The sequence below is a fragment of the Lissotriton vulgaris genome, chromosome 8 (assembly GCF_964263255.1).
Source record: "Lissotriton vulgaris chromosome 8, aLisVul1.2, whole genome shotgun sequence".
NCBI lineage: Eukaryota > Metazoa > Chordata > Amphibia > Caudata > Salamandridae > Lissotriton > Lissotriton vulgaris.
The window spans coordinates 464,830,499-464,847,010 of record NC_141696.1 but is presented as its reverse complement, the minus strand read 5'-3'; the positions used below and the strand labels follow the sequence as shown (position 1 = coordinate 464,847,010).

At 48.5% G+C, this 16,512-nt stretch overlaps 1 protein-coding gene across 4 annotated transcripts in view; it reads left to right on the top strand.

Moving 5' to 3' along the window:
• The window catches only part of TPP2 (tripeptidyl peptidase 2), a 656,253-nt gene that overhangs the window by 333,988 nt on the left and 305,753 nt on the right, over window positions 1-16,512 (top strand). For all 4 annotated transcript variants that reach the window (XM_086934242.1, XM_086934243.1, XM_086934239.1 and 1 more), the window contains exons 16-17: window positions 5,313-5,419; window positions 6,333-6,487. In XM_086934242.1, the coding sequence (XP_086790368.1) occupies window positions 5,313-5,419; window positions 6,333-6,487 (262 nt within the window). The remainder of the gene's footprint in view (window positions 1-5,312; window positions 5,420-6,332; window positions 6,488-16,512) is intronic.

Here is a 16,512-nt window from a genome sequence, read left to right as displayed (position 1 = left end):
ATGGTGACTTTAAAGGCCTCCCAAACTGTTGTGAGGCTGGATACCGATGTTATGTTATGTTCAAAAAATTCTCTTCTGTCTTGTTCGCGCTCAGTCCTGAAGGCTGAGTCCGTAAGGTGTGCTGGGTTTAGATGCCAACTTAAATAAGGGGACACGTCCACCGGGGTGCATAGGTTAAGGAGAACAGGTGAGTGGTCTGAGAATGTTCGTGCCAAGTGCAACGCCTTGGTCAGCCAAGGGGTAAGACCAGCCGACAAAAATATATAGTCTAGGCGTGCCCACGTGGAGTGTACTGCCGAGTGGTGAGTGCCCTTCCTGAGTGTTGAATGAATGTGCCTCCAGGCATCAGTTAAGTGGTGCTCCTCAACAATATCTAACAAAGTGCGTTGCGTGCGTGTATAATGCACCGCTTGTGCATGGGACCTGTCTAGACTTGGACGAAGTGCCGTGTTGAAATCACCCCCAAGAATGACATGCGTTATGACTAAAGCCTGAATCTTCCCCCATAAAGTGAGGAGTGCTTCGGGGTCATCTATATTGGGGCCGTAATAGCATGCAAAGAGGACTGTGTGTGTGAGAAAAGCCTACCCCACACCATGCAGAATCTGCCATCTGCGTCGTTATCCGACCCAAGTGGCGTGAAGTGTACACCTAGTCTGATAAGGATAGTCACACCCTTAGAATAATTGGAATAGGAGGAAAACACTCTACAGGACGCCCAGCGAGTGGCAAATGCAGTAGAGTTCCCCAACATCAAGTGTGTTTCTTGGAGCATAGCAATGGAAACTCCCTGACTATCTAGGTACCCCAAAATCTGTCTTCTTCCTCTGGTCGTTCAGCCCATGCACATTCCATGAGATCAACGTGATTTTTTGTGCTAGCTGTGTATCTGTTACGTCACCCATTCCTCTGGGCACAACAAAATGTGGCGAGAAAGCATGGCATCAGAGCTTACCTGACAAACAGTGACATAAGTGAAACAACTAATTCCCCCCCCCCCACCCCTCCCCCCCCCCCCCCCCCCCCCCACCCCCACCCATTCCCCTGGAGCAACCCAATCACATTCAGGAAGTGCAGCAGCCACAATAACAATATGGATGAATCGAGTCTCCTACCCTCCCACTCCGGCATCCCAAAACCGCCGGGTACATAAGTCCCACCCCCCCACAGTAAACCAAAAGAGAACTAAAGAAACAATAACTTTAGTCCCTACCCTAAGAAGGGTTTGGGTGTTAAAAGGATCGCCTGTAGGGGAACGATATCTAGGGGCGCCCGACCTGCCCACCACCTCCTTTCTTACACCCACATGACGCCGGTTAGCCACCGGGTAGTCTGCCGTGGGGCAGAGGCGGGTAGCCGAGCAAACAGTGTATTAAAGACCATTGATTTAGTAAGTCAGTAAAAAATGCCTCACCATGGCAGCAGGGTTTCTTGACCTTGTCCGTACCGCGTCAGGAGGCGTGTACGACCAAGTAGCACCTGGCCATAGTAAAATCCTGTTGTGACCTCAATGAGTGTTATCTGCAGCAGCCTCACGATGTGTCCTCCCGGGCGTGATATTTTGTGTGTAGTTTGGAATCAATAAAAGTACCTCATTAGAGTTATAGCACAGCCCGGTCCCAGTCGTGTAGCAGTTAACAGATTGGTGAGATGGTATAAATCCTTCACCGTGAACGTTGCCCAGAACGTCTCAGTGCGCACAGCGAGGTTGGTGTGGCTTCATACTTGACTGTAGAGGACCGGTTAGTCCTGTTGTGACATTGGTGATTGTGACCTGGAGCGGCGCCTTTCCTTGTCGTCCCGGGCTCTGTTCTTCCTGCATTGTTTGAGATAGTCCTCAGCCTGTTGCGGTGTAGTAAAGAAGTGTTGCTTGCCCTTATGCAATATCTTCAATTTTGCGGGGTAAAGCATTGCGTATGGAATATCTTGGGTTTGAAGCTTCTTTTTCACCTCCGTAAATTTGCGACGAGCCTCCTGCACAGTAGGGGTGAAATCTGGGAAAAAAGATAGTGTTGTGTTGTTGTATCCGACTGTACCCTTCTCACGAGCTCGGCGGAGGACAGCGTCCTGATCCCTGTAGTTCAGAAAGCGGGCGATGATAGGCCGAGGTTGCACCCCTGGGGGCGGCCTAGCCGTTAGGGATCTGTGGGCTCTTTCTACAATGAGGTGAGCTGAGAAGGATTCCTTGCCGAACAGTTCAACCACCAGGCCTTCTATGAAGTCCTCCATTTTCCCAGTGTTCGTGGTTTCTGCTAGGCCTAGGATACGAACGTTGTTACGGCGGGACCTCGCTTCTGAATCTTCGTTCTTGTCTGCTATGACCTTAAGGAGTCTGTCCATCTGTGCTACGTGGCGGTTGCTTGCGGTGGACCCATCCTCCAATTCAGAGTACCCCAGGCGAGAGAGGAGGGGGGAGCCCCGATGGTCCGTCTGCGACCCCGTTGATGAGGTGGGACACTGCCCGACGTGTTATGGGCTACAAACCCCGAGACTGTAGGGAGGGGAGTTGGAGTGATCTATTACCAGCAGAGCGCCAATGTCTGTAGTCGCCAGGAGGAGTGCCAGTCCGTGATCACTTCCCCAGTAGTCGCCATTCCTTAAGCGCAAGGATGGTGGAGTAAGTATGGGCCGGGGGTGTCCAACCGGGCTGCCGCAGTCAGGACCAGTGTGGAGTCCCACTTGAAATGGCCACGGTAGGGTTCTTATAGTTCACGTGGGTGATCCAAGTATTGTGCCAGCAATCCGCACCCCAAAGGACAGATATGGGTTGTGGGGCAGGCTTGGAGTCGCAGCGTAGGTACACTTGCACAGCGCCGCAATGAGTACTGTAGCGTTGAAATGTCAGATGTCTTAGGAGGTATGGGGGGTCCCACAGGTGGCTATGGTTCGTCTGCTGTGACTTTCGGGCAATTGAGGATGGTCGCACACTCCAGGGCCGATGTTCTGATAAACGCGTTGCTGCAATGCGGGTCTCGGGAGGATTAGTGTCCAGAGAGCCGGGATGAAGGGGAGGGGGGGCGGCCACAGTAGTTCCTGAGTTAGTGAAGGTCCGTTATTATAGGCCGCAGTCTCCCGATGTAACCCAGTGGGGAAGGCGGGGGGGTCGCAAGTAGTGCTACGTTAAGGAGAGTCGAGGCCTGGGAGGGGCTTCGGCAGTAAAGAATGCTGTTGGGGGGCTTCTCACCTTCGAGTTTTCAATGCTGAAGGCAGCTGTCGGGCATCCGGGGGAGAGCTGCCCTATGGTCACTCCGGGCGCAGTGTTTGGCTGGAGCCCTGTGTAGGCCCCGGATCCCCGGTCTTTCTGGGAGGCTTCCCGCCGAGGAAGGGTCCGCAGGGCGGTGCTTGGGCCTGGTCGCCTCAGTTCTCTCGGAGGCGCCAAAGAGTTGCTGGTGTCAATTTGCTCTACTTCGGAGCGCGTTGTCGGCAGATGGGGCCTCCGATAGGGTTAAGTTGCAGCACGAGTCACTGGGGCTGCATAGTGCTGGAGGGCAAGGCCGCTCATCGCCGATGTTGCGTGGTGGGGGAGGCCGGAGAGATCGGGCCGGAACAGGAGCTATGGCAGTAATGAACACTGTCTTGACCTCACTACTCACAGAATGCCCCGCTTCCAGTAGCCGCCGTGCAGTGGGGGGGGAGTATGGCCTTATGATCACTGGAGCCTCAAGAATCGGCGCGTTGTCAGCATAGGCCGCTGGTCCCCGGTCCCCCCTAGTAGGCCACCCGCTGAGGGTGAATCAGCCGGATGGTGCGAAGAGCCGCACGAAAGGTCCGGGGCCGGTATCTCCGCTTTCAGCAGGAGTATCCGGAAGATGATGGTATCAGCGTGCTCCTCTCGGAAACGCGGTCTCAGCGGTGAGGTAGATAGGACATCAGCTGTGGTCAGGATGACATTAAAGATTCATATATGGCTCGGCCAGGCGAGAGCTTCACATCAGTGCAGCCATCTTGGTCCGGCGCCACCTAGCGCCCCCCTATATTATAGACTTTACTGAGGGGGCCTGCATCAACCTCAATTGGGCAATAGAAGCTATCCAGGTGGTAATTTGATTCCCAGCACTCAAGCTGATCCATGGCTTTTGGATCTCTAACCAATTGCTGCACTTCGCCTTGGAAATTCCATGAAATCGAATCACCACCCCCTGACGCGGCGCTGGCTGACGCATAAAATGCATTTGAAATAAAGCTTGGAGTCTGCATATTTTGATCAATGCCTTTACTTGAGTTTCTCTAAAAAGAATAATCGGTGCTTTAGACGCCTTGAGTCAGTAGAGACCTGAACTTGACTTGGGTGTTGATAATGTTGGCATTACACGATACTACTCTTGGAGACCTAAAGTTCACGGAGGGGTAATTTCTGCTGGCTTAACCATCCTCTTCTTAGCCCTACTGATACAATGTCCTAAAATGCCCCACTCCGTTTTTTCCTTCCTAGGAAAAAGATCATAAATGGTTTCCGCTCTAGCCACTTGTGGTCACTGTCTCTGGATGCCGTGTTGGGGGAGCGAGGAGCAGGTTTGCTGATATCTGGCCGCTGTCAGCAGCGGTGTGTTAGACGCCCTCTATCTTGATGCACTCCCTCGTCACCCCGGATACAGTCTCTCAGCCACAGAGCATGACGGGACCTCTACGTGGCCCTTCCTGTAAGCTTTGGCGCTTAACTTGATAGTGTGTAGTGTAGATAAATACTGAATAAATAAATCCTTTTAACCATCATTTTTGATGAGTTAAATGTAGTATATAGAATTCCTTGTCAATCCACCACTATTTGCCACTCAGGGCCCTTGCACAAACTGTCCATAGACAAGACAGTAGTTAATAAATTCTTATGCCAACTTTCAAAAGGAAGCTTCTTTGGCGAAAATCATGTGGATATAGGAATTTAGAGAAATAAACCTCGTTGGGCGTTAGAAATGATATCATAGAAGTGATCTGACCTATTGTAAGGTCCAAGATCAAATTCTGTCAATTTTTGAGCTTTTAACATGGCCATTCTCACCTCCAATAAGTTACACAGCAGTTGTGTTTACATAACAGTTGTTAGTCTTTACCTGCTAATGAATGAATCATGCATTAACCTCCGTATACATGCGTGGGTATGCAAGTCTTAGTTCTGAAAATTGACTATAAGCTGAATGTATGTTGTTTTATAATGAAATTAAAACAAACGCTTTCATTGGTTATTTACAAGTTACATATTTCCTGATATTGATTGTGTACTACAATAGACCATGCGTTGTCAAAGGAAGATTACTGATCTGTCAATAAGTGTTATTAGTCACATTGTTTCTCTTTTTTTTACAAATGTCTTTCAGATTAAATGAATCAACAGGTTATGATGTTGCATATACTGGTGTCCATTTTAAGCCAGGACAGATCCAAAGACATTTCATTGAAGTTCCTCAGGGAGCCACATGGGCTGGTATGTGCAGAGTTTCCTTTTCTGTTCATTTTAGTTCTGCTTAATTTGACAGATTCCTTGTCAGTTAAGAATACTTTTCTTTCCTGTTTACAGTTGTTCTTTTCTCTTAAATTGTGTGGATACAGGTTTCTTTATTGATTTCTGAAGTCATACATACTTGGTTACCTTTGTTCCTAATTTAGCAACCAAAAAAAAAACATGATGCACACATGCTCCGATGACTTGCGTTTTTTGCAAAAGACATATCATGCAAGTTTCACATTTAACAAACACATTTCTGATATTCCCATTTTTGCCCGTAATTTTATTGCTCTTGGAAAAAAGCTGCAACTCATGTTAAGATGCCTTTTACTTGGGCAGGAGGAACGTGTTTGAAAGTATGTCTTCAGCTTAGTTACTATTTGTCTTTGCATTTCCTTCCTACAAGATCTACTTTGCTTCCATCGCATTATGCTGTGAAAATAATGTAAGTTCCGGCTCAGTCATTGCCTGTCATTAGGGGAGAGTACAGCTTTTTTTTTAAGCCAGAGCATAATTTTAAGAACGTTTTTGATCTCACTGTTTGTGTAGCAGGGTTCTCAACACATTCTAAAGAGTTGGGAGAGATCACTAAGAGTATCTAATTTACCATGAGGGTAGCTTTTTGAAACCGTTTACCAGCTTAGCATAGCAAGGTGTTAGCAACAATAATGGACTAAGATTGTTATTGGCTCCCCATTGGACACCTATAAACTTAATTTGCCCCACATCATAGTTTACGATCCTAATATCGCAATATATTGTCATTAGTATACTTCATTGGGGTTTGTCTAAGGGAATCCATGCATGAGATTTCTTATGGTTTATATAAGAATTAACTTTAATCATTAGTCATTAGACACCTTTTACATTTATGGGATTTCTTTTATCCTAGAGGTTACAGTATCTTCATGCTCATCAGACGTGTCTTCGAAGTTCGTGCTTCATGCAATTCAGTTGATGAAGCAAAAGGCCTATCGAAGTCATGAGTTCTACAAGTTTTCCTCTTTACCAGAGAAGGGCTCTGTGACTGAAGCATTTCCTGTTTTGGTATGTGACATTTAATTATCTCAGGATGCATATTGCCTGTATTTTTTTGCCTTAATTTCAGCTTGCATGATACTTAGATCTGATAATAAGCTTAAGATATTTAGCACCTCAATTAGCCCCTAGGTTATATGTTTGGCTTCTTTGTAAAATTGCTCACACTGCTTGTGCTTGCAGTGCCTGGGGCCTGGGCCATCTTGGTATTTTCAGATTTGTTCAAATTATTCAAATTTAATGGTTTACCAGCAGGCTTTTTTTGTGGAGTTCCATATTTGAATTTCCTATTCCACAGTCATCAGTAATTCCATCATTAGGAAGCTCAATGGGCAGCATACAACCTTATCTTCTTTAATTTAATTATTCCCACTGACCGTGGAATTGTTCTTTGCATCATTTTCTTTGGATAATTGAAGGCAGAACTTTTTACCCCAAGTCCCCCAAGTTGCATCCTCTTCCTACTACTTGAGCATGCTCTGAGATGCAGTCCATATTTTGCTTTCATGTCCTATCATGATCTAAATCTACCATAGTCTAGTTCTAGGCATCATAAACTCTCCGGTCACAAAAGTAGGTTTGAGGGTGCTGAAAGAAAATCTTTTGCCCCAGTGTTGGAACTTTCATAGATTCCCATAGCTTGTGTCATTCCCCTTCGTCGGAATGGGAGTCTCGGTAACAAAAATAACATAGCAGTAGGTACAAAAGAGAAAGAAAAAAGGCCTAGGCCCCATTCCCTTTTGTAGCATATCCACCTCTTTTTGTAAAAGAGACCAAAACTAAGCCTCAGCTAATCGGAGGAGCCGTACACCATAGAACCCTCCTGAAGGAACCTCAGAGCCTCAGATTTGCGTAGCTGTTGTGTAACAATAACCACATCTGCTGAAGGCTGAGCTTTCCCAGGGGAGGAGGGTGGGCGCATGAGAATCTAAGAAAGTTACCAATACTGGGGAACCAAAGTTACAGGTAAGTAACTTGTTTTCTTGCCCCAGTATTGGAACTTTCATAGATTCCCATAGCTTGTATCAGAGAAGTTAGCAGTAAGAAATGAAGCACATGTTGTGACATAAAAAGAAACATGATTGCCTCTGTACCATCATGAAAACAGAAGTAAATTATATACTGAAAAAACACTTTGTATCGACAGTAAACACAAAATGTGCATAAAAACAAAGAAAGGAGGGATAGTAGGGAATGCTCACCAATTAGTGAAAGAGGGTTCTAGGCATGTGGGCTGCTGAATTCATATCTGTGCATAGATCGCCGCCTAGTGTTGGGTCCGGATGATTGCACATTGTTGTCCTGGAAGAGTCTTCGAAGTATCACGAGATAGGTGGCTCCTCCCCTGGACTACAGTGCGCATGGGCATCGACTCCATCCTCAGATTGTTTTTTCACGCCATTGGGTTCGGATGTCTTTGAATTCCCTCTTGTTGGAATCGATAGAAAACTTTCTTAAGACCAAAAGGTCTTTAGGCTAATACGTCGGTATAGTCTTGCGTTCGGTCTTAGTTATTCCAGCTCGGTCCTGAGACGGATTCCCTACACCCGCGTGCTTTCGACGCGGAAGGCCCAGTCGACGCTTCAGACCCTATCGACCGTTCATCATGGACCGTAGTCCATTTAAGAGATGTCCCGTCTGCAACTCGAAGTATCCCCACATCGACGTCCACCCGGTGTGCAACAAGTGTCTGTCGCCGGACCACGATGAAGCCAAGTGTATGGCTTGTTCACGCTTCAGGTCCAAGAAGACGCTTAAGCTTCGACGAGCTGCGCGCCAGGAGGCCCAGCATGCTGCACCGGCGCCTGTGGACATCTTCGATGCAGGGGATGTCGAGGAAGAATCTATCCAGGACATTAGTGGGTCGAACCCCGCTTCGGATGTCGACTACGGCGCGGATGCAGAGATGTTCGAGGCCGAAGAAGTCGTCGACGAGGTAGGAGACGACGGCGGGGCCCTCGGGGCCATGGAGGATAGCTCGGACGAAGAGCTTCCTCAAACTGACTCTGGGGCCGTGCCAATTCATAAGGCTCAGGTCGAGGGATCGCCTTCGGGTCTTACCCAAGATCTTACAATGGGTTCTACGGCCCCGCCTTCGGGCTCGCCCACGGACATTGCTGTTGAGCCGCACCCTGGCAAATCAAAACCGAAAGTGAAACCTACGGTCTCGACACAAGAAACTGCGCAGGTGCCATCCTCTAAACCGAAAGTGCGCATCGCTTTGGTCGGCTCCCCGGCCTCGGAGCCCTCGGCACGGAAGAAGCCGAAGGGTGCTGTGGAGCCGAAGGCTCAAGTCAAGGGCGTCGAGACGAAGTCTGCCGCGCCGAAGACTAAAGTCAAGGTGGTAGAGCCGAGCGCGTCGGCGCCAAAGTCGGCAAAGACTGCCTCGGCGACCCGAAGAAAGCTCTCGGTGACCCGAAGAAATGACTGGATGACCCGAAGGTTCTCGTGACTCCGCGTCAACAGGACCGGGTCAAGAGCAGCACACCCCGAGAGTCGACTCCAGGTGAGGCCTCGAAGGATTCCGTCGAACCGGCACGCCCATCCGCCGCGTTCACCATGAAGGTGACGGACTCCCTACAGCGCATCAGGGACAGGACCTTATCGGTCGGTCCGAAGGATCCTCCGCCTCCGAAACCGGTGGAGAAACCGCATGAGGCGTCCACGCCCATCCATTTTACGTTGCCGCCGAAGACGGCACCGAAGGCTTTCGCTCCTAAGGCGGTCGCCAGCGTTCCCGAGAAGGTTTCCTCGGCTCCGAAGTCATCAATGGTGGTCCCCGGCCCACAGCCTCGGCGACCTTCAGTGGACGAGCATCAGGAACACTTCATTGATGCCGAAACGGGCAGGCTTTTCCTCCACAAGCGGAAAATCGCCCCAGAACGCCCAATGGAGTCCTACAAGATCCCTCTCAAGAAAAAGAAGGACTCTGCTTTTACTCCCGTCTTGGTGGAACCTCTCTCCCCACAGACTCATGATGTTTCGCCCACTTACTCTGATGTGGACGCTGGAGAGGGAGATGATGAGGACGAGTACAGTTATCCTGTCTATACAGACCCTTAGGATACCAACGAACCCTGGGCCGCTGGTGCTGACCCAGGTGATCCTCAAGCAGGACAAGACCCTCAACTATTTTCTGCAAAAACGTCTCCTACAGAAGACTCAGCAGCTTTCAATGCCCTCATTGAACTGGTAGCTAACAATCACAACGTCCAGCTCTATGCTGACCCTGTTGATGTCGACTTCGTTTTTGATACCTTCTCAGTCTCAGAAAGAACTGTTAAGACTGCCTATGCTGAAAGGTGTTTTAAAACATGCTGGCGAGATCTTTAAAGAAACTACCAGGGCGAGGGTGATAAACCCTAGGATTGAGAAGAAATACAAGTCAGCGCCTACTGATCCTACCTACATCAAAGGACAGTTGCCTCTGGACTCCCTTGTCGTCTCGAATGCCCGGAAGAGGGCTAATTCTCAGACTACGGGTGATGCTCCTCCCCCAGACAAAGAACAAGGTCTTTGAGGCATCGGGGAAGAGGGTAGCAGCACAGGCAGCCAACATCTGGCACATTTCAAATACACTAGCGCTTCTGGCGAGGTATGACAGGGCACACTATGACACACTGGAGACCCTGTTGCAGCACCTGCCTGATGAATACAAGGAGGCGGCTGAGATGCTTGTTCAGGAAGGGAAGCTTATCTCTAATGCTTCGATTAAGTGCGCTCTGGACGCGGCTGATACCGCAGCCAGGGCTGTCAACACTAGTCTTATGCTACGACGACATTCCTGGCTGAGAATCTCTGGATTTAAGCCGGAAATCCAAACCACCATCCTTAATCAAACAGTGAATCCAGATCACCTGTTTGGCCCGGAGGTTGACACCACCCTAGAAAAAATTAAAAAGGACACGGAAACTGCTAAATCCATGGGTGCCTTACAGTCCCAGCAGTTTCGGGGTGGGTCTTTTTGTAGCTCAAGCACTAGAGGCGTTTCCAGAGGCCAGCTCTCCCAGTCCACACAGTACTACAAGGGCAACACTCAGTCCACATACACCAACAAGAGTCGAGGTGGATATCGTGGTAACAGCGCCAAGGGCAGAGGTCGTGGAAACAACAACTCCAGATCCTCTGCCACCAACAAACAGTGACACCTTATCACTGCCCCCCGACCACACAACACCGGTCGGGGGGAGACTCCAGCAGTTCCTGCCAGTCTGGAAGTCCATAACCACAGACAGGTGGGTCAGAAAACTTGTACAATACGGTTATTGTCTGGAGTTAACATCCACTCCACCCAACATGCCCCCAAGACACCGTCCTATGTCGGCCGAGCATTTGCTCTTATTGCAGCAGGAGGTCACCGTCATGCTCAGGCACTTCCTGAAAGCTCGAGTCGAGCGGTTAGCGCTCTAGCCTTCTAGCACACAGGGCTATGTAGGCTGCGAGGAGGCGAGGCTGTTTGCGGTAAAGGTAGAAGTGGCAGTGTCTCCCTACCCTGCTTGGCGCCAGGTAAAAACTTGCAGAGCAGAAGACTCTGCTGGCTTTGTTCTCTCCTGACTAGCTCTGTGTCATGCTACTTTTTAAAAATTGATAACGAATTTTTAAACTTCACTGTGTGTCCCTTTTGTGTTAAAATTGATTTAATAATTTTTAAACACGCATTTACTGCGCACTCACGATCTTTGGAGCTGCCAGGGTCATTAAGGCTCGTTTTCTAAGTCTCTGCTCAGTGTTGCAGCCTGCCCGCCCCGGTCCGACTCGGTAGCCAATACCGTTGAGCGGAGGGCGGGACAGGTAAGAGCCAGTGACACGCCCAGGCACTTCCTGAAAGCTCGAGTCGAGCGGTTAGCGCTCTAGCCTTCTAGCACACAGGGCTATTTAGCCACTCGTCGGCTCTAGCGCGCAGCGGTTGCGCGCAGGGTGGCGCCTAAGCCTGCGCCTAAGACGAGCCAAAGACCAGCCCGTCTGCGCCCGTCCGCAACTGGACGGGACCAGGGGCCATGGTGGAAATCAGGCATAAGGTGTACAATCCTCTCTCCTCCAGGATAACCTACTCTCCTAAGACGCTTTGGGATCTACATGCAAGTCCTATACATGCTTGTGGTAAAGACACCAACAATTCATTGGAGGGCCCTTTCGCTTGCATTCATTGCAGAGCCGAGTTTTCCACTCGATGTCAGGAAGCCGATGTTGAGGGAAACCCTACAGTATGTTCTTCCTTCCCTAGAGTTAGGGACAAAGATACCAACACCCCCAGTCTTACCGGAGGGAAAAATATTCTGTGTAACATAAGATCCCTACCCAAACATACATCTGAAGTGTGGGACCTTATCTCCACCACTGAGCCAGACCTATGTTTCTGCACTGAAACTTGGCTCAAACCCCACTCGACCCCTGCTATCGCTTTGGCAATTCCTATTGGATATAAAATAATACGATTAGATCACCCCATAAAAACCGAAGGGGGGATTGCGATCATCCATAAACAGGAAATTAATTGCACCACAGTAGCAGAACTAAGTACGCCTGACATTGAAATACTTATTTTTAAAATTGCCTTATCCCCTAAACATACAAGAATGGGTGCTTTAGTATATCGTCCTCCTGGACCCAGTACCAATTTCTCGAATATTTTACTCGAGACTCTTGCACCCTATGTCTGTAATAACAGAGATTTTCTTCTAATTGGAGATTTCAACATACATAGTGAGCTAAAAGATTGCAAAGAAGCACAATCCATTCTTAATGATCTTCTCCTATTAGGACTGAAACAATGCAATGTGGGCCCAACACACCAGGCTGGGCACACCCTAGATCTTATTTTAGCTAATTTCTCCTCAGTTATCTGTTCCCCTCCTACCCAAGTCAGCTGGACTGACCACTATATTATTGAGTTTCACACCCCCTACCCAAAACTTACTTCTCATGGGCCGATGTCTCTTCCCAGTGAACGAAGACAATGGCATAAAGTTAATAAAATTGCTTTTTCTGATAAATTCATTGAACCATCTTTTACCACGGCGGATCATATAGAAAATGCACTAAATCAATTTGAAAAAGCCTCAAAAGCTGTCATAGATGCTTTAGCCCCTATAAAAAAATTCAAACCACGGCCAGCTAAAAAACAGGAAGTGTGGTTCTCTGACAACCTTAGAACATTAAAACTAACAGCTAGGAAGTTAGAGAAAAAATGGAGGTGTTCTCATTTAACTACTGATAGAAGCATTTACTGGGAGTCTTTAAGTACCTATCACAAAGCCATTCGTACTGCAAGGAAAACCCACATAACCTCTCTTTTTACAGAGGCAGATAATTCCCCTAGGGTTCTGTACCAAATACTACAATCTTTTGTTAAACCGACAGCTAGCGAAAGTCCTGACACTTCATCACAAAAGCTTTGTGATGAGATATCCCAATTCTTTTCTAATAAGATAGACTTGATCTATAAGAAAATCATTCATTCTAATAACACTATGACTAGTGATGAAGGTCTTGCTTCATATGAAATAGAGAGTAATCACAATGATCACACTCTGGATATTTTTCCTCCCATTACCCCAAAGGAACTGTCAGCACTCGCCATGCAAATTAAAAGTGGTAGTCCCAATGATACAATCCCAGCCAGACTTATGCCCTCCTTGCTGGAGGTGTTATGCCCTACGATGGAAAAACTCATCAATCTGTCACTTAGGACAGGCTCTGTCCCAAGACAATGGAAACAGGCGCTAGTTAGGCCTATTAGGAAAAATACCGCCATTCCGTGGACTGAATTAACAAATCTCAGGCCCATCTCCTTGCTTCCTTTTTTGGGTAAGCTAACAGAAAAATATGTAAATCAACATCTTTCCAACTATGTTGAAATCACTGGCGGCCTAGACTATTCCCAATCTGGTTTTAGGCTGAAACACAGCACGGAGTCTGCCCTCTTGTCTGTCACCGATGATTTACATATGCTTCAAGACAAAGGCTACTCCGTGATTCTAGTGTTATTAGATCTGTCGGCAGCGTTCGACACCGTGTCACACAACATCCTTATTGACCGGTTGTCGAACGTAGGAGTTAAGAACAAAGCCCTTGACTGGATAAGGAGTTTTCTAACCGAGCGCACCCAGACTGTCACCATGGGTACACATCGGTCAGCAGAGGTGGAGATTTCTAAAGGGGTGCCACAGGGCTCATGCTTGAGCCCAACACTCTTCAACATCTACGTGGCACCCCTAGCAAGAGTGATGCGAAAATTTGGCTTCATCCCCGTATCTTACGCGGATGACACGCAGCTCCTCTTCCCTTTTGAAACTCTCACCGCTGAGATAAAAAAACTCCTTTTCTGCTGGTATGAAGGCCGTTGCACAGTGGATGTCCACCAACTATCTACAGTGCAACGTTAGCAAAACAGAAGTTATGCTATTTGGCGAAGCCAAGCTTCAATGGACTCCAGATTGGTGGCCTTCCGATCTTGGTGTGGTCCCAGAACCCAAACAGGTCGTGAAAAACCTGGGGATCCGCCTTGATCCGGATCTGTCTTTAAAGCAACACAGCAACCTTGTCGCAGGTTCGTGTTTTCATGTCATCAGCATGTTGCGAAAAATTTTCCCTCTGTTGCCAGACACGTTTAGGAATACCTTAGTGCAAACCCTTGTTCTGAGCCGTATTGACTACTGCAATGGCCTGCTCCTATCTGCCAACGAGGGAGTGCTGGCCAGACTTCAGGTAGTCCAGAACACAGCGGCACGCCTAGTCCTGAATGCCCCACCAAGAACAGCATCCAAACCTCTTTTACATCAACTCCATTGGCTCTCCATACGACAAAGAGTAAAATTTAAAATTTGTTGTATAATTCATAAAAACATAAATGGACAAGGCCCCACCTACCTGCAACAGAAATTCACCCCCTACATCCCCTCCAGGTCACTCAGATCTAGTACAAGCCATCTATTGGTTGTTCCTCGTGTCAAAAAGACCAGACACGGAGGCAGAGCGCTGTCCGTAGCAGGACCCATTCTATGGAATCGACTTCCCCTGACTCTCAGACTCTGTACCTCTCATTTAAAATTTAGTAAACTCCTTAAAACTGTTATATTTAAAAATGAGATCTAATCCACATCTGTACTTTCTCCTCTGTATTTGTTAACTGGCCCAAAAGCGCAGAGATACTCCAGCTGGAGTCGATTCCAGCGCTATATAAGCTCGTAAATAAATAAATAAATAAATGCTGCAAAAAGGAGCAATAGAGCTCGTGCCTGTGCAGGAAAGAGGCACAGGGGTCTACTCCCTGTACTTCTTAATACCAAAAAAGGACGATCCTGGACCTCAGGCCACTCAACCACTACATCCTGTCGGAGCACTTCCATATGCTGACCCTGCAGCAAGTGCTCCCGTTGCTCAGTCAGGGGGATTTTCTCGCAACTTTAGACCTAAAGGATGCGTACTTTCACATTCCACTGCACCCTTCACACAGGAAGTACCTCCGGTTCACCATACAAAACCAGCATTACCAGTTTAAGGTTTTGCCTTTCGGTGTCACCACGGCACCCAGGGTGTTCACAAAGTGCCTGGCGACAGTGGCGGCGCACCTCAGGAGACAGAACATCCATGTCTACCCTTATCTGGACGACTGGCTCATCCAGGCAAAGTCAGCCCAGCAGTGTGCCGCCCACATGTCCCACACCATTCACCTCCTGCACGATCTGGGATTCTCACTGAATTACCCAAAATCCCACCTCCAACCCGCCCACATACGGCAGTATCTGGGTGTGACCATAAACACTCTGGCAGCGACAGCACAGCCAAATTCAGTGAGGGTCAGCAGCATTCAATCGCTGATAGAGAAATTCAGACCTCAACACTCGCTTCCAGCAAGAGTGTTCATGCAGCTGATAGGCATGATGGCCTCCTGCATCTCCATAGTCCCGCATGCGAGACTACATATGCGCCCGCTTCAGGAGTACTTAGCACGTCAGTGGACTCAGGCTCACGGGCAGTTGAAAGACCTAGTGTTGGTGAGCGGTCGGATACAAATTTCTGCATTGGTGGAATCCATGAAACCTTTGCAAGGGGCGACCGTTCCAAGAGCCTGTGCCACAGATCATCCTGACAACGGACGCTTCTCTCCAGGGATGGGGAGCTCATGTACTCCATTACACTGTGCAGGGACTATGGACGCAAACCGCAACGGAAGATGCACATCAATGTTCTGGAACTGATGGCGATCTTCATGGCACTAAAAGCCTTCAAAGTACATCTGTGCAACAAGGTCGTGTTGATCCGAACGGACAACATGACTGCCATGTACTACATTCAAAAGCAGTGAGGAACACACTCTCCGCAGCTGTCTCATCTGGCTCAGAGCATGTGGAAGTGGGCCATTCAGAGGAACATCTTCCTCATGGCGGAACACCTCCCGGGCAAGGACAATCGGATGGCGGACCTGCTCAGCAGGTACAGCCACCAAATGCACGAGTGGGAGATACATCCATCAGTACTCCAACCGTATTTCCAAAGGTGGGGTCATCCAGAGATAGACCTGTTCGCCACAAGGGAGAACACAAAATGCCAAAGCTTCGCCGCCAGGTTCCCACACCCACAGTCGCAGGGCAATGCGATATGGATGAACTGGTCAGGCAAATTTGCGTACGCTTTTCCCCCAGCACCTCTGATACCGCTGGTGGCACGCAAGCTCAGGCAGCACTCGATGACTCTCATCCTGGTTGCTCCAACGTGGGCTCACCAGCCATAGTACACCACGTTTCTGGAACTGTCTGTGGTATCGCATCAAAGGCTACGCCTCACACCCAGCCTTCTGACGCAGAGCCATGGCGACATTCAGCATCCAGATCTGCAACAGCTCAACCTGGTGATCTGGCTCCTGAGGTCTTAGAGTTTGGCTACCTACACTTGCCTCCTACCTGTATGGACATCATCCGGGAGGCAAGGAAGCCCACCTCAAGAGCATGCTATGCGGCAAAGTGGAAGCGGTTTGTCATTTATTGTGCAGACCACAACATTAACCCGCTAGATGCATCTATTCAGAACATCAT